General features: G+C 38.4%; 1 protein-coding gene across 4 annotated transcripts in view; it reads left to right on the top strand.

The window, feature by feature from the left end:
- Positions 1-19,496, top strand: part of lrp8 (low density lipoprotein receptor-related protein 8, apolipoprotein e receptor) — a 208,011-nt gene that overhangs the window by 162,714 nt on the left and 25,801 nt on the right. For all 4 annotated transcript variants that reach the window (XM_060867521.1, XM_060867520.1, XM_060867519.1 and 1 more), the window contains exons 10-12: positions 9,676-9,847; positions 14,110-14,337; positions 17,127-17,245. In XM_060867521.1, coding sequence (XP_060723504.1) covers positions 9,676-9,847; positions 14,110-14,337; positions 17,127-17,245 — 519 coding nt within the window. The remainder of the gene's footprint in view (positions 1-9,675; positions 9,848-14,109; positions 14,338-17,126; positions 17,246-19,496) is intronic.

Here is a 19,496-nt window from a genome sequence, read left to right as displayed (position 1 = left end):
AAGGCAGCGCTGCATTTCGTCAAATCAGATTTAAACCAATGAACCATCTGAAAGCCTGAGATACATTTTATCCTGATGTTAGAAATCCTCCCATCCAGATGTCTATGAAATGAAAGAAATTTCCTTATTAATAATATGGATGGATAATGGCATTTAGCAAGATTTCAGATCATTCAGATAATAGCGCTTTTAACAATTGACATTGTCTTAAAGCAGCTTTACAGAACATAAACATGATACGAAAAGTTAATTTAAAGATTAATATAATACAAAAATTCAAGATTAATATTAGATATATTTAAATGTATTTGTATTTACCCCCAATAAGAAAATATCTGCTCTCTTACCTTTACATAGAGAAAACACACGATAAACTAAAATAAAATCACATATGTATGATAAATGAAAAACATTTTCAAACCAGAGGCTTGGATAGAATATCATCTCAGGGAGATCTCTGCTTTGCTCATTAGGGACAAATATAAATTAAAATTTACTTCAACATTTTCATTCTGAATTTTTATGTTCATATAAAGCTGCTTTGTGACAATGTCTGTTATTAAAAGTGCTAAACTACGGTGGCCGAGAAGTGCAAAACAAATTAACGTGTTTCGTGCACCGATTCAGACAACCCGGAAGAGGTAGGTATAGTTTGTGAATGGAAACTTACCGATCATTGGACAAGACACCTGTCATTAAAGATATACAGGTGAATGAAACCTGTCTCGTCCGATGATCTGTAAGTTTCCATTCACAAACTATACCAACCTCTTCCGGTTGTCTGACTTGTTAATGTGTTTTTCGGATTTGTTAATTTGTTTTCGGATTTGTTAATTTGTTTTCGGATTTGTTAATGTGTTTTCGGATTTGTTAATGTGTTTTGCACTTCTCGGCCACCGTACTAAACAGAAAAATGAGTTAAATTCATCAGACAGATTATCTTGATGAAATCACCAAAGATCAAAACCGTAGCAGAAATGGTGAAGAATTCTTTAATGGTTTCCAATGGGCTGTAAGTTGGCCCAGGGACAGACATCTCCACTTCAACCTTGAGTACAGTCAATAGTCTGCATTTAAATCAGTACTTCAGCTTCTTCCATTTCAGCCTGTGATCCTGAGAGCACTAAATGTCATTGTCAGTGAAAGAGAACTTAAGAAGAGTATTTTAATCATCAGAAGTCCAAAATGAAGAATTATTTATTTTTTTTAAATGTTTTTTTTTTTTTTTTTTGCAACAGTGCAAAAGTGAAAAGGGGTTAATTCCACTGAGAATGACAATCCAAGAACGATTCTTAAATAGTTTAAGAGTGGTATTTAAAGAAGTGTATTTTAATCAGAGGAGGACTTAAAGGATGGGGTAAATGGTTGAAAAGATAGAAGAGATGTGGCCGGTGAGGTCTGGCGAGAGACAGCATGAACAAGTGAAGGCTGAGCAGCAAATCCTTACATCTAAGCAACATTTGCAAATCTCATGAGAGAGACAGGTCTTAATGTTTAGATGCTTTTACAGTTGAGATTTTAAGTAATTAGCCAATTAAAGGGTCTGTGTAAAGCCCTGTGGAAGACCTGAAGAGGTCAGGGGCAGAAAGATCACCGGATACAGGTTTATACAAAAAAAATGATCCTGATATTCCCACATGTACCAACCGCTAATTAAAAGACAACATCAGCCAGCAATCCGTGAAAGTCGACATCTTTTGTGGCTAGTTTCTTCTACCAGGTAGGAATAATAGAATATTCCTGGATTTCAAGACAAGTCAAGAAGCTTTTATTGTCATTTCAGTCATATGTAGCTGACGCAGTACATAAAATGCAATAACGTTTCTTCAGGACCGTGGTGCTACATAGAGATAAGGAGTTAAAGTCAGTGTGTAAAGTCAGTCATAAAGTGCATCGTGTGTAACCTAGTGCAAACAGTATGAGACAAAAGACAGGGCAATCACACAATACAAAACAGTACAGGACAGATACACAAAATAGTGTAAATTATTCTGTATATTGAATATTATGTAGTACATTGTGCAAGAATCTGAACAAGAGGGTTCTATTTAAACATATATATATACACTTGTGTGCTGTAGACATAAATGTATAATAAACGAGTGTGTTAGTGTGTTTAAGTATGATTTCCCCAAATAAAAGCTACATCAAAACAAGCATGCACTTGCATCCTGTCACGCACCACATTTTACAAATAATTTCATTGTTAAAAAACCCTTTAAATCAGCTCTCATTGTTACTACTTGCAGAAATATTTTTTATTCCATCCGTCCGTCCATCCACCCATCCACCTACACCACCTCTATTCCTAAACTCTGCATTGTAACTCTATAAAAATAATTTTGATTCACTTCTCATTATAGATATCTCTTTAATAACGTTAAATTAGGTCTCTAATCTATGGCCTTTTCTGAAGCATTCTATGCAGAGGCGAAGTAGAGATAAGAGAAGAAGCTCGTGCTTTGATGCACAACGCATCCCAGCCTGCTTTTTAAAACCCATTTTACAGACACAACAGAAAATATGACCTTTGGATACCAGTATGACTCTTGGCATGAAGAGCGAAAGCACAGAGCAGTTCTTTATTAGAAACAGTATACAAACACTGCATAAGCTTGTTTACATTTGGCATCATTGAAAAAATAGATAGATAGATAGATAGATAGATAGATAGATAGATAGATAGATAGATAGATAGATAGATAGATCTGTGTGTGCCTGTGTGTTTGTTTGTGTGTATGCGCAAGTGCGTGTGCATGTGCGTGTGTGTGTGAGTGAGATTATACTTCCCGTTGCATATAAATTGAATTGGAATGAGATTCTCCACATGAATCTGTCTGAATATGTAATCTCTGTCCTCCTGCTGTTCTTACCACTTTATCCTGGTTTGATCCTGAACTTAGGTTGCTGTCATGTTCTTCTCCATATCCGTGTGGCTTTCCTACACGTTCTCTGATTTCCTTCCATCACCCTACAAGAACACACTGGGAGTTACACAGAATTGGCCCTAGGTATAAGTGGGAGTGTGCTATGCACTAGTATTGTCTGGGTGTATTCCCTATTTAGGAGTAGACTCCAGATCTACTGTAATACAGATCAGGATAAAGTAATACAAGACTAGACCCCAAGGTCCAGTTATGTATCTTAAATAATTGTATTAATTAGTATGCTACATGGGGGCACGGTGGCTTAGTGGTTAGCACGTTCGCCTCACACCTCCAGGGTTGGGGGTTCGATTCCTGCCTCCGCCTTGTGTGTGTGAAGTTTGCATGTTCTCCCCGTGCCTCGGGGGTTTCCTCCGGGTACTCCGGTTTCCTCCCCTGGTCCAAAGACATGCATGGTAGGTTGATTGGCATCTCTGGAAAATTGTCCATAGTGTGTGATTGCGTGAGTGAATGAGAGTGTGTGTGTGCGCCCTGTGATGGGTTGGCACTCCATCCAGGGTGTATCCTGCCTTGATGCCCGATGACGCCTGAGATAGGGACAGGCTCCCCGTGACCCGAGGTAGTTCGGATAAGAGGTAGAAAATGAGTGAGAGTGAGAGTGAGAGTATGCTACATTCATATTTCTATGTAATGGATACAAAATAAAGACACAAAAAATATACTTGTAAGGTTACCACCGTATAGAAAAAATAAAGGTTTCAATATTCGTGTGGAGGTTTTTACCTTTACAATTAGCCATCTGTCAGATACTTTTATCCAAAATTATTTTTAATTGAGCTGATCGAAGGACGTAACAGTCTTATGATCAGTAACCCAAACCCCAAACCCCTAATAGAAGCACAGAGGAAGTTCTATGTTAAAGTACGTCATTAGTAAGTGTTTTTACAAGACTACAATGAGAATCTACTGATGGTCCTCAATCTAGACGTGTGTTCCTCAAGGAGCTCCGTAATGATCATCATCTACAGTATCTCTGCGTTTTTTGTGCTCTCTCTCTCTTCACAGAAGCCAAGAACACCTTTACACTTATTTTTAAAGCTTTAAAGCAAGCTTAACAAATTGCAGCTTGATATTAGTGAAGTTGATGAGTTGCATTTAACTTAATTAATGTGTCATGGTAAGAGAAATGCAGTATTGCAAATTAAGCCATGGATAGTAATAAGGTGCTTGAGTGTCTCTTCAGGTAGCTGTTTTCTCTCATGTGGTGTAAAGCAAGTCGAGCAGGTCCTCACATCTTTATTCAGTTTTATTGATGGGAGGAGACATTGTTGTGTCGCTGCCCACTGTGATGCGTGGAGCTCAGTACATGTGGCCACGCTGGCTTTCTACATCCTCATTAGGGAAATGATGTGTGCTATTAGTGTGTGCTGCAATCCTGAACCTGTAAATTAGTTTTAATGAGCATGTGTGAAAATTCATGGTCGCTGGAATTATCTTGTACACATTTTATCAACCATCCTGCATTCGGTATAAATAGTTATAGTTTTTATTCTGAATTAGAGGATAGTAAATGAACTCTAGTCATACCACACCCTGTCTCTGTCTCTGTCTCTCTGTCTCTGTCTCTCTCTGTCTCTCTCTCTCTCTGTCTCTCTCTCTCTCTCTCTCTCTCTCTCTCTCTCTCTCACACACACACACTGCCCTGAACTACGCCTCCGGCACACGGCATTCCTACAAGTGTTCATTCACCCAACCTTCCATCCATCCCTTCATTCGTTCGTTCATTCATTTATTCATTCATTCATTCATTTATTTATCTATCCATTCATGCTGGCAATTTAAACATCTCTATGTTTTGGGAGGCTGGAGGAAACCAGAAAACCCAGAGGAAACCTACACAACTATGGGGAGAATTCAACACAAATACTTTACACAGCTCAGGATCTCAACACTACACACTGCTCCACCACACCACTTTTTGCCCCAGTAGCCAGTATTTCTACAAACTAATGATCCTGAGGAAATTGAGTCATTTTCTCTATCTGTCAGAAGAAGAGATAAAGGGTTTGATGAAATTCACGTATTCTTCGTTGGTCTTCAACAAATATATCACAGTCTTCAGAATGAGTCTGTAAGATTAGCAGTTAGTGTGTGTGTGAGCAAAGTGTGAGGAGCATGCTGATCTCCACTTCTCTACATCCATGTGCTCGATCCATTTCTCTTCTGACCTACTGCGGTTTCATCAAAAGCATAATTACTAAATTACTAAAGGATTATTTAGAAAAATGAGTCAAAATGTTGCTCTTTGTTTAATACAGCTGAACTATTGCTGAAGTTGGTTCTGATCTGAAAGTGTGGAAAGAAAAGAATAAAGAGAAGGAAAGAAGCTTGTGATTATTGAAGGGAGGAATAGATACAGCATGTAGTGATAAGAAGAATAGAGAGATTAAAACATTTATTGATAATTAATAAATTATGTCATAAAGGAAGAATGGCAGGAGAATATATAGAAAAGAGAGAAGAAAAGGAGAAATGGAGATTATCTTGAATGCAGTGGTAAGTAATGGATGGATGGATGGATGGATGGATGGATGGATGGAGGGGATAACGGCGAGATAGAGTAAGGGAATAAAACATAAATAAAAAAGTCAATGAAGGAAGAAATCTGGGCATCATCATTGTACAGCAGTACAATTAAATTACTCTGTGCTGTGATTGACTTATGAATGCTCCGCCCCCTGGCCCACCCTATTCATATTCCATTCATATATATCATTAGTCAAAGCTCTAGCGATTGACATGAAGGAGCCAGAATACAGAAAAATGTGATGACTGTATCAATGGGACACAGAAATGAACAAACACAGGGTGATGAATGACCTTAATGATAGAGACCACTTACTCATCTAATGCAGTCCATTGAATAGAAAAGATGCTGCATCAATGACGTTACAGTTTTATCATACTCATCTCGTCTTAGCACAAGTTTCAGGGATTTGCCTCAACCTCCTCCCCCCATCCTTCCTCTGTCTCTTTCATTCTCTCTTCGCCACAACGTACATCTTAGATAAGGTTGTTCAGACTGATGACAGCAAATCCAGCAGATGAGTGAAATGATTGATTTCTGAACACAGGCTGAAAATGAAAATATTTGCTTGCAGTTCAGTGGCCTGTAAGGGACTTAGCAGTAGAATGAAATGTTTCTTTTCCCACAAGTCTCCTCTGTTACAGCAGGGCCGTACAATTTGAGTCGTTTCTCGGGGCCCTGTCGCTGAGAACCAGCCAAAGCATCTTGGTTTTTGTAAGGTCACAGCCTGAGATATTAACAGCTTGCTAGGAAGCGAGGAAGGTAAGAAGAAAGAATGAGCTGTGATTTTGAGACCACACCAACCAACCTTGATCATCTTTTTCCATCACTATCATCACTGAATGCTCTACACCTTCTTTCACTATCAAACCGCACCTGCTGTAAATCGTTTGCCATCTGTCTGATTCTGTCAGGATTTAAATTGCTTTTGGTCTTTTTCTGGGTGACACAGCTCCTTACTTCCTCATTTTCTTTTATTCCCTCTCAATTTTTCTACCTCACCACCTGCTTCCCAAAATTTCTTGGGTATCCAATCAGAATTTCTGCTTAGCAACCATTGCTGTCTGCTTTTACCTAGATCCAGCTATTAGCAAACTCAATTATCCAATCAGCACAGTGCAAAAATTATACTGATACATATCATAAGCTACAGTTAATGTTCATATCATACATCAGAATGGGGACAATTTTGATCTGTGGGACTTGTTTATAGGTATCAGAGGAGCTGGTTTGAGTATTTCAGTAACTCAAACTCAGTCTCAGTCTCCTGAGACACACACAACGGTATCTAGAATCTATAGAGTTTAGACCTAATAAAGGATGTCATTTAAAAAAACATCCATCAAGCAGCATCTCAGAACACTCAACACACATAACAACGAAACTACAACAGCATGAGTCTTCACTCGTGTCCACTAGGAACAGGAATCTGAATCTACAGCATGAATCTAGCATACATTCATCAAAACGATTTACAGTTTAAGTTCACATCTGAACATGTTCCTCGTCCTGAAGTACTTAAAATACCACTTAAAAAGTACCTGAAAATATGTGTTGCCTGTGTTTACAGAGTTTTCTGTCTGATTTTAGCCATAACCTAGTAAATCGGTATCGATGTATTCACTGTCAGAGACTTCAGACTTCTGTAAGTCACAACGGGTGCAATGTAAAACATGATAGCCTGATTAAGTTCTGTAAAAGTTCTGGATATTGAGCTTAAGATTTCAAAAATTAAAACTTGAAGAAATCCATTGTTCTGACTGCTTAGTAGTAAACAAAGTTTAACGTCACGTAGAGTTTACTCACATTTTGGAGGCAGCAGGTAAACAGGTTTCTGTCCAATGCCATAAAAGTAACTGTGTGGATTATGTTCTTAAAGCAGTACTGGATGTAACTGTTGTAAAGTATAATTGTTTAATTATATTTTACAGCCATATATATATATATATTTCATGAGCAAAAATTCACTACATAATTAGTCCTGGAAAAATACTACAACTTTAACATCCCAAAGTTAACTAGCATACTAAATGTTAGCTAGCTAACTAGTCTTAGCTTGAACCATTTATACCATACCATCAAAACCAAAACCACTGTTATAGGTATTGTTTAGCTAAGACTAACTGTTGTTAATGATTAGAGCTATTCAGTAATGCTATCAACCAAAAGGGTTTGTTAGCTAACATTTGGTCTTTTGTGGTATTTCACGGGAGTAGTTTTGTATATAATAAAAACCCAACACCCTAAAGATGCTAAATAATAGATAGCAAACTTGTTTTTGTCACTGTTAGCATCAAACCGGTATTTTGGATTGTTTGGCTATGAATAAACCTTAATAATACTTTTCCTTCATTAGCTGAACAGGATCTATATCAGTTAAAAAGAATGTTAGCTAGTTTACTGTAGCTCAAGCTAACGGAGGTACCGGATGTTCTGTTTTTTTATTTGTTTAGGAAATTTAGCAGTTCAGGTTCAGCATTGTTTCCTCCTGAGGTTAGAATGTGAAATCATGAAAAAAATGTTAAATCTTTTGTCAGAGGCTTGACCTTCTTAGTGACAAGTATAAAGCTTAGGCAGGGTTTAGAATTTGTCAATGCACACAGAGAGCACAAGAAATGAGGAAAATGTCCTTGGACGTAATGAAAGATTGTCTAATAATTCAGATTTAGAATAATCATTAGGGACAGAGTTAATGGTTGATACAGAAAAAGTGAAGGAGAATGCACAAAATGCAAGGGTGAGTCAATTTCAGTTCAGAGAGTGTGAGTTTAGGCTATAGTGAAGGTGAATTTAGTGGAATTGCTGTTGCTGCCTGGTGGCATGACTGAGTCACAAGACTGAACTGATTTAGCTTTTCCAGAGGTAAATCCAAATGTACTGACACACACTGAATGGCTAATTGCCTCGAGAAACTACAGCTGTGTGTCTCACGCACACAGACACACACACACAAACAAGCATTTTGTCAGTTTATTGCAATATAATGACCTAGAAACCTAAAGTTCACTGTGTTCCTATGGTTCCAAAATACAGATTTTGCTAGGTAAAATGTATTCGCAGTAAAAATTACATGGAACAGCTCGAGATTACGCATAAGCCTTGGACCCAAAATGAGCACCTTGTTAATAGAAAAGAGTTCAGGTAACAACAGTAATTCTGTACTGAAAGATCCAGCTATGCATGCTGGAGTATATGGGTGTGAAAGCTCACTCACTCTCACTCATTTTCTACCGCTTATCCGAACTACCTCGGGTCACGGGGAGCCTGTGCCTATCTCAGGCGTCATCAGGCATCAAGGCAGGATACACCCTGGACAGAGTGCCAACCCATCGCAGGGCACACACACTCTCATTCACTCATGCACTCACACACTACAGACAATTTTCCAGAGATGCCATTCGGTCTACCATGCATGTCTTTGGACCGGGGGAGGAAACCGGAGTACCCGGAGGAAACCCCCGAGGCAGGGGGAGAACATGCAAACTCCACACACACAAGGCGGAGGCGGGAATCGAACCCCCAGGTGTGAGGCAAACGTGCTAACCACTAAGCCACCGTGCCCCCCGGTGTGAAAGCTTTGTTATTTTATTAACTTAAAAAACAAAAAATCTAAAAAGGTATTAGGCAATAAACAGGCTATGGTAAGAACATTGCATTTGCCAGACAACTTTATCCAGGCCAACTTACATCTTATCTCATGTTATACAATTGAGGGCAGGTCAAAAATAGGCTGTGGACAAAAACAATGTTAATTAAAAAAAATATGGTTAAGTCAAAAAATGAGGCAATAACACAGGGACCAGGAAACAAGGGACTTGGTAATGTCACAGAATTTCCAACACAGAAGGTAAGGTTTGCTAAGAATATCACACACGCAAGGGATGTTGACATGAATCAGGAATGAAACTGAACACAGTTGAGCTTAATCATGACACTCATGGGACAACAGTGACAATGACAACAGTGAAAGTGACAATGACAAATCAGCTAGAGACAAGACATGAATCAAACAAATGGCATATAGTTACATAAACAAAAAAGAACCGAAGCAGAAGTGAATGCCATAGTGATGCAGGCTGCTGATTTCTATTTTCTTTAAATGTTCTCAGATATTGTTACCGTTGATATAAATCTAAAAGCTAAAAAGCTTCATTTTTAACTCTTCCACCCTAATTCATGATGTCTTTCTGGTCTTCTACACAGGTAAAAGTCCATACCTGATGTTCACCAACCGACACGAGATCCGACGGCTTGACCTGGTGAGGAGGGACTACACGCAAGTGGCACCCACACTGAAAAACGCTGTGGCATTAGACGTGGATGTCACCACAAACAAGATGTACTGGTGTGACCTTTTCCATCGCAAAATCTTTAGGTACTTCATGAACAGAGCATGATTAATGTATCACAGATCTGTGTAAAAATCCACCACAAGGAGCAAAGAAAAAGTAGTGATTTGGAGACATTAAGGCATCTCTTATACATGTTTGCTTTCACATATGCTCACTGCTGGGTGTCTGCTGATGAACAGCTTGACAGTTGTCTGATGTTAACGATCCTGTAATTGCTGTAATTAAGCTTAATCACCATGATAAGCCTAAAGCAGGACATTTGGCTGTTGATTGCTCAGGTTGATTTCTCTTCACATCATGTACTGTATGTACAACCTGGTATATGGTAATTGGCATGAATTTGGAGTGTGTGGTAAGGTGCCGCACTTTCTCATTCTCTTAGACTTTCCATTCTCAGCTCTGTGTCTTTCCTCCCACTCAGCTGGACGTCCTAATTAGTAGAGTTCTGCTGAATAATATTCATCAGCTCTAAAACAGTTCAGTGTGTGAGTCTGGGAATTTTAGTTACATTTTTTACATTTTCATCTGAAACGGATAGAAGAGTGGAACATGTATTATTAGGTCACATAGCTGACCTTTTTTTTTTTTCATAAGAATTACACTGTTCCCCTGAAAGAGTGAGATTATGAGATTAAGAAACAGACTGAGATCAGAAAAGGCCAAAGCTGTAACTAGTGTTTGGCTCTTGTGGGTGGATGAATAGAATCTGAGAGTAGGGAGGCTGCTAAAATATGATCTTTGCTGTTTAAAGTGAGTTATATTTTCATACTCAGAAAATAATCCATGTACAGAGATCAGACATTTATAGTTTAGTTTCACACGTTACTTCTTTACCATGAACGATCTGGAACAGGTGGGTCTGAGTGGCCAGTCTTACCTCTATGAGAGTAATGAGTTGTTCTGAGGATTGATTACTGTTGTCCAAATAGTACCGTGGGGTAAATTCCTGGCACACCAATGAATATAAAGCAAAATTGGAAGATATAAACATGGGTAAAAATCCTTGTTTCAACCTAGATTTGTACTGTAAACAGATCCCCATAGCATGAGGTTTTCCTACACTGCATAGGCTTGTAAGGTGGAGTCTTAAGAGGCTTCAGTGGAGCACTTATATTGGGATTTTGAACAAGTCAGAGGTCAGTTTTGGAGCTCTAAGTTCCTGAGCACTAGCTGTGGAAACCAGGATCTGGTTAGTTGGGGTCATGAACGGGTCTCTGTTGGTTAGGTGCTGAATTCTCTGCAATTAGTGGTCTAGACTAGGCGTCTAAGGGAAAAACACTGAGCCATTCTTGTAGTATGTGGCGTCAAACCCCTGAGTTGGTTAGACAGTGGAAGATGTGAAAGACTGCAATGCAGATAGTGCTGAGATAGTGCTGAGGAAGATCACACTCTGGAGGGGTGGTATGATGGAAATTCACTTAACCATATTAGTGTGGCAATCTCCCCTTCAATGCCCCCTCCTAACCACCAGAGGGAGTCCTCTCTTGAATACTGACAGCCGGGGTCAGAGGACACTTCCTGGTTATAATCTATAAAACATGCTCTCCCCAATGATCTTTGAGAATTGTTGTTAGTCTGCCACACATGAAGCTGTTCATTGTTTGTTTTTGCTGCCCTATGTACTAATTACTGCTGTGTTGTCTCATTAACTGCTGACCTGTTTTCTGCTTGCTCGGTTTTTGAACTCCGCCTGCCCCTCACCACGCTTTTGCCCCACGTTTTGGATTACTTGCATGTCGTGTTTCATCTGCCGTTAAACTCTGCATATGGATTCTTTAACCCCAGCCTCTGGGGGTTCCTTACAGTAAGCAGCACTTAGCCACAAGCTGTCTGGGGATGTGAAATATTCTCTGCAGTGAGAATAAGTGATAATTGGTGCTTCCTGATCAAGAATGCAAAGAAAGTTCATAGAGATCCCTAGCAAACGTTGTAAAGGTTAATAAGAATAGCCATTTAAAAAGGAATGCCAATTCAAAGCTAGAGGGTGCTATAGTGTTCTTTGTATTTTGCTAACCGTGTGCTCCCAATGTGTAACAAAACACACCCACTGTAGCAGAATAGATGTGAAGAGGCTATTTGCTAGCTTAACGCGAATAGTGCCTAACGTTATGTTTTGTTTTGGTTGAGTTACATTTGCTAATAAGTAAACATCTAAAATCTTATTTCTTAAATCTTGGTATACTCTGTTTTGACTCTTGAAATTTTTTGGAAGTGGGCACTAAATGGTCAGCTTTGCATGCTGATGGATTATAGGCCATGCTGAGGATGCAGTTACTCTAATTAATCCTGATTAGCATCATTTTGGGTCGATGAGATGTGACATTTCAGCCAAGATGTCTCCAGCAAACAGTAGCACAAGCAATTAAGGAGACAATCTGCTGCTCCACTTCATCTAATTCATCTTTGTCAAATCCTTGAGCAATTTCAGATGTCATTTACATACAAACACTATTTGGCCAAAAGTTACTGGAGACCATGCCATCACACCCAAATGTGCTTGGTGAACATTCTATACCAGATTTATTTTCCTTTGCTGTTGGATTATCCTCCATTTTACTGGAAAGGCTTTCTACTAGATTTTGGAGCGTGGCTGTGGGGATTTGAGTTCTGCTCTGAGGGCAAGTACTGATTTCCGGTGACGAGGTGAGGTGGCAAACTGTTTCTTCATGAACCTCACTTTGCATATTATTGCCTTTTTGATGTATATCATATGTGAATTGGTATTTGGGAACTTTGCTTGTGTGGCTGCCCAATAACGTTATTCCTGGGCTATGTTACAAGATTATGACATTAAACCTGTGTCAAAAATACAGGGCTGTCAAGTGTCACGCATTGAGAGTGACAGTCACACATTTCGGGCTTTTGTCACGCTCTCCCGCCACACATTGTATTTCTCACGCAGAAAAACTGACTATCATATATTTAATATGCCGCAGCACCCAAAATGTATCTGTCCACATCGCTGTCTCTATGGAACCAGGCAGGAATCAAGCGCGTCTCCACTGGAGTTCTTAGTCGAGCCTGACACTTATCAGCCAATCAAAAAAAAAGAGGCTACACAATAGCCAATCAGAAAATAGCACTATTGTATCTGGGTAAGATTTAACACAACAACCAATGGAAAAAAAAACATTCATTAGAGAGGGTATTTGTCGATGGTCGGTTTGAACAAAACCTCAACACGAAACAGCTTGTCTCTGGACGGGACATTGTCCTCAATCATGACCCTAAAAATGACACGGCTTGAGCCGAACTGTTTTAACAGGGAGCAACATTGCAAATGATTAAGTAGTCCAAAAAGGCAACAAACACTTACAATAAGCAACACCAGTCATAATCTGAGGGGGGTAACCATTGTGATAATGCTTACGAATCACAGTCAGACCAGGACTGATTTTCTCATAAACCAATGACTTGAACATTTCAGTTGGCTTTTATGCATGATGTCAATCAGTTGCTGTTCCTCCAGATGAACAGCTATTAAGTCATGATTGTTGAGCATGTATAACTTTTTTTTAATTTCAAATTGCAGTGGTCTGGATTAGTTTATACATTTAGATACAAATTCTAGAGAAGTTAATCAGCCTTAAAATTGGCCCAGTTATTCTATAGCGTGACCCAGAAATGGGTCCAAATACATTTGAAATGATGTCATTAACGTACACTCAACTCCTCTAACAGGCACTTTATTTTCTTTGTGTTTATTTTTTAATGCCACTAAAAATTTGGAATTGGGGACAGAGCAATTGGTCCAAATAACAGTGCTTAGCTTGTGACTCAGGCTACATGTTTAAAAAGAGAGATTTGCAGCCTCAGTTCCTGATAAGGATAGACAGGGCCATTTGAGAACTGGCACCCAATGTAGAACAGCATCTGTTAAACATGCGTTCACAACAGATGGAACATTATCAGGTTGTATAGTCTCACTCCACTGATGGAGTAACAATGAGTTGCTTTCTAATGATCATGCGCTTGCATGTAGCTCATCATTTCCTTACTGTGCTGTCATATGTTATTCCAAAAATGTCAAACGAACAGATTTGGATGGTGGATATCATTATTGTCTCACTATCATTATTTCAAATGTATGCAGATGCTGTATTGCTTTAATCCCTGTGCATAAATAAAAATAACATCTGGGAGCGAGAGAGTGTTTTATGAGATACTCATTCATGGTGCAGTTTGGCAGACTTGCATTATTATGTGACTTGTCATGAACAAATTGGTGTTATCTAGACCTTGAGGATGTATACGTAGACTAACGTGTGTGTGTTTTATGTTGCAGCGCATATATCAACAAAGCCAGTAACTCATCTGAGCAGATCACGCTCATCGATTCAGCACTACATTCCCCAGAAGGCATAGCTGTCGATTGGGTCCACAATAACATCTACTGGACTGATTCTGGACACAAAACCGTCTCTGTTGCCACTACTGATGGCAAAAAAAGGAAAGTGTTGGTTGACAGCGAGCTGAGTGAACCACGGGCGATTGCGCTTGACCCCAGACAAGGGTGAGAGAAGAGTGGAAATTTTTTTCCATACATACATCATGTACACTGATGAAAATGTTATTTGTGACAATTATTTTGGTAAATGGTTAAAAGAAATGACTGAATTTCTCTTTTTTTCATCATTAGTATACAAATGAGTGACATTAAAGTACAAAACAATAAAGGGAATCTTAGGTTTCGGGTCCCCACAAGCCACCAGAATATCTTCACTGGGTTTCAGCATAAAATCTACAGATCTGTGGAACTCAGGATATTTTTTTCAGTTGGTGTTGAAGAGCAGTGCATTGACTGAAGTAAGATGAACTAGAATATGAAAGGAAACCATCCACATCAGATGTTACAGTATTGTCATCACAAAACTTCAATAGGTTTAAGATATGGTGACTGTAAAGGCCATAGCATATGATTAACATCATTTTTAACCTCGTGTTATTGTGACTTGTGGATGGGAACGTGGTCATCCTGGTAAACACCATTATCCATTTTTACCTCAGTGTAGATCTGATGTGGATGGTTTCCTTTCATATTCTAGTTCATCTTACTTCAGTCAATGCACTGCTCTTCAGCCTGTCCCTAGATCTCTCAGTCACTCCCTTTGTCTATTCTGACATCTTTTTCCATCCCCTCGAGCATCTTTCATGCAAATTATTAAAGTAGAGGAAATGGATACTAATGAGCTCAGAGAGCTTGTCTACATGAGAACCAATTGCTGCAATTTATGGATAAAGTGCCTACCTTGTTGGTCCTTCTTGTACTTATACAGAGAATATGACTATATTTCTAATAATAAAAATTCTGGATTTTTTTTGCTTTCTATTTTCTTGAGGTACTCATTTCAATCTGAATGTGGAACTTAGATGATTTTAAAGCCCAGTAACACTGCTGTGACTGACTTCTACCACAACATCAGTGTTGAGAACAAGCAATCACCCATATAATGTCTTTTTCATTGATGGTGTCTTGAACACAAATTGTGCTATGCCTTATCCCAAATGGGGCACTCAGTATTTTACCCTTAGTGTGTCACACTTCTTAATTTGGTCTCTAAAAAGGGTGCTTGCAAGTGCATGATGTCAAAATATCACTGCTAAAAATATAGAGATCTAACTAATGATGGAGAAAAAGAGTATATCGTCACTGTCAGACGGAATCCTCGTATCTCCAAAACCATTAATTTTCAGGAAATAAAAAAAACGCCGTACCTTATCTGCAGTGCACAGGGTTTAGTCCGCGTTGCAATGGATTGTCTTGCGCTAAATTCCTGTCCTCAGACGAGCACCAGAACTAGCGGGGGTCAAGATTTTTTTTCTTTGAGCCCAGTGTTTTGAAGACATTTACCTCAGAAGACGTGTTGATTCGTTGCGACTCTTATTGAGGAGAAATATGCCGTGAAGCTCTCCCGCGGAGTGAGGAAGAGGTGGACAGTTGAAGTGTCCAATGGAGTTATGAGATTTGCGCTCAAGCTATTTTCAAGACTTTAGATTGGTTAATAACTTGTAAAAATAACAGACCCACGTGGGGACTGACCAATAGCATCGATATGTGAAAAAATATGAAATTGACAAAATTTGGACATACGAGGTTTCCACCCGACAGCGACGATATCTACATGTCAAAATCTATAAACTTGTTTTCTTTATATCAAAGTTCAAAAATATGCAGCATATTATCAACTAAAAAACTCAAATTCAAATGTCCTTCGTGCTTAGATTTTCCTTTGCAGCATTTTTGGCTCATCCAACTTGAAGCTTTTCTTGTGACAGTCTGCTGACACTGGAGACTCCTTCCATATATAACTGTCTCCTTATACAAAGCTTCACCATGCAAACAATTCTAAAATGGGGTTGTTGTTTTTTTAGGATGGATAACACTTTTAAGTTTTGTTTATTTAGAGCATTTTACAGTTTAATTTATGGTATTAGGCAGAAGCTCTTATCCAGAGCAATGTACAGAAATAGGCTGGTCCTCGAGGTTATGGAGTAGGCATAGTGTCAGTCTAAAAAAATCTGTTGGGGAGAAAATGTACTAAGAAAAACACACACATTTATTTTCAAATGTTTTGAACTATTTTAGGAAATTGTAGGTCTTTAGCAAGAGCTGTAATGATTCATGTCTCGGCGTAAGTTATTATAGAAATGGTAACGTGTTAGAATAAGTGCTTTAATATAAGCGTGTGATTAGAAAAAAGTAATAGAAGAAAGTAAATTCGTTAAGAAAGTAAGATAAGAAAGTAATTCGTTATTACTTCTAAAACAAAAAATGAGTGAAACTTCTAACGTACTTCTTATTTTAATCTTAAGTAGTAACATTAAGAGCATGATTGTAAGTGAATCCAGTGGTCTTGTTACTACATGTAACTCTGCAAATTAAATACTGTATATCATTTTCCACTTTCTGAACCATCATCAGATTATTAACTTCTTAAATCTACTTTTATTTATTTGTACAGTCTAGGAGAAGTATATACAGTATTTTGTATATCTTCTTAAAATCTTCTTTAGTAAGGTAAATGAACTCCAAGTCCAAAATTCAAAGTATAGTAATGGGTAAATCTACTGGATCTGTATAATCTGAATCTGTATCATGCATTACTTTCATGAAGTATTTTATTTTTTACAGTTCCAGCTTATTCCATATACAGGAAAATCAGTAACTATTGACTTTTTGACGTGCCGATAAATATAACTGGTTATTATCAATTTTGAGAGATAAAAGCAAGATGATTATGCTTCCTTACGTTTGTCTTTTTATTTTATTTTATTTTTTTTTTTACTTTTTTTTTCCATCAGGTTCATGTACTGGTCAGACTGGGGGATTCAGGCTAAAATTGAAAAAGCTGGTCTGAACGGTGTGGACCGGCAGGTGCTGGTCTCGGAGCGAATCGAATGGCCTAATGGGATCACTTTAGGTAAAAAGGTGCTGGTGCATGAGCTCAAGTTCATCATCATTTATATTTCTCAAGCATGCACTTAAATGTCAGCGAACTGAAACTCTGACAAATAAAGAGAAATATCTGGAGACACAGCGATAAAGGGAAGATAAAAGGACAAGACATGGAGAAAAGCACAGCATGAAACATTAAAAAGGAATTGTTTTTGTTTTTTGTTAATCCCATTTTAACATGTCATGCTTTGCTGCAATCTGTATTTTTTAAGAAGGAGGGAGAGAGAGAGAGAGAGAGAGAGAGAGAGAGAGAGAGAGAGAGAGAGAGAGGGAGAGAGGGGTGGGCATCCGATGAATGCAAATTAGTGAGGAGAAAACACACAATAACACAGTGACACAAAGTGTGACTGGAGACAGTGTTAGTGTTAACAACTGGAAGCAGGATTGAAGATTCTCACCCAGACATTTTTCTTATCACTTTTTCCACACACGTTTAGGCAAAACTAAACATACATAAACAGTATCGACGGATACTTTCATCAGTTTTTAGACTGCTAAACGGCAGGTTTTCACTACACAGGCCAGTTTTATGGCAATAAAAATTCTACATCGTAAACAAATTTTTCAGTCATAACCTGATATGAGTTGAGAATGTAGTGTGTAAGGTGAGCAGCTCCCTAAATCACAGCTGTGCCATCATACCAAAATATTTCTACAACCAAGATGTGACAGTGTTGGAAATTTTTGGCTGACTCAGCATTTTGCCCATAGCGTGTCACATTTCTTTATTTGGTCTCCCAAACGTCACCGATGCCAAAATGTCACTGATGAAAAGCTAGTGATGGAGCAAAAGAGTATCTCTACATTTCAGCCTCCATAAATGTGTTTGTTTTTATGTTAATAAGATGAAAAATATGCATTTTGTTATCATCTAAAAAAAAATTGGATTAAAATGTCCTTCATTCTTAGATTTCGAAGCATTTTTAGCTCATACAACAAAGGTTTTCTCTGATACTGGAGATTCCTGCCATATATAACTGTCTCCTAATACAAAGCTTCACCATGTCAACAATTCAACATTTTTTGGAGGGTATACCAATTTAATGTTTAGTTTATTTGGAGTATTTTACCGTTCCATTTACTGTACGGTATTTGGCAGAAGCTCTTATCCAGATCAATGTACAGACGTTGGCTGAAGTATCTTTCATTAAATACTTCAATACTGGATTGCGAGGTCATGGACTAAGCATATTGTCAGTCTAAAAACTTTTTTTGGGGTGAAAATTAACCAAGAAAAACGCAGACATATATTTTCAAATGTTTATAACAAAACCGTGCCCTGCGATGGGTTGGCACTCCGTCCAGGGTGTATCCTGCTTTGATGCCCGATGATGCCTGAGATAGGCACAGGCTCCCCGTGACCCGAGGTAGTTCGGATAAGCGGTAGAAGATGAATGAATGAATGAATAACAAAACCGTAACCTATTAGAATGAGTGCTTTAATGTAAACGTGTTGTTGATTGGCACTCAACAACATTCAGCAATATCCCTATTTGTCAGATATGGCACTCGTCTATAAGCCAACAGTAGGAGAACGAGTGTGGAAATGGAGAAACGATAAATGTTAATGGACATAATAATAAATCCTTATTAACTCAAGCTCCCTATAAAGAATGTTTGTGTTTATGCAACTCCATTTTCCACACTATCCCTCATCATAGTGATTTATGACCTAAGCAGAACAAAATAATTTTTCTTTAATCGTAAGTCTCCTTAGAGGATCTTCATTATATAATGTGACATTACGGTGGCCGGGAAGTGCAAAACAAATTAACAAAACCCAAACCAAATTAACAAAACCCAAACCAAATTAACAAAACCGAAAACACATTAACAAGTCAGACAACCCGGAAGCGGTTGGTATAATTTGTTAATGGAAACTTACCATCATCGGACGAGACACCTTTCATTCACCTTTATATCTTTAATGACAGTCGTCTTGTCCAATGATCGGTAAGTTTCCATTCACAAACTATACCTACCGCTTCCGGGTTGTCTGAATCGGTGCATGAAACACATTAACAAATCAGAAAACAAATCAGAAAACAAATGAACAAATCAGAAAACAAATGAACAAATCAGAAAATAGAAGCGGTTGGTATAGTTTGTGATTGGACAAGACACCTGTCACTCAAAGTATACATGAAGTTCTGCCGCAGGGAAAAGTTGGAATGGATGGATGGAATGGATTACTGTGGATTAATTCTGTTATTTTC

This window comes from Tachysurus vachellii, chromosome 4 (genome assembly GCF_030014155.1).
Source record: "Tachysurus vachellii isolate PV-2020 chromosome 4, HZAU_Pvac_v1, whole genome shotgun sequence".
Lineage (NCBI taxonomy): Eukaryota > Metazoa > Chordata > Actinopteri > Siluriformes > Bagridae > Tachysurus > Tachysurus vachellii.
This window is presented reverse-complemented; position numbering and strand designations above follow the sequence as displayed.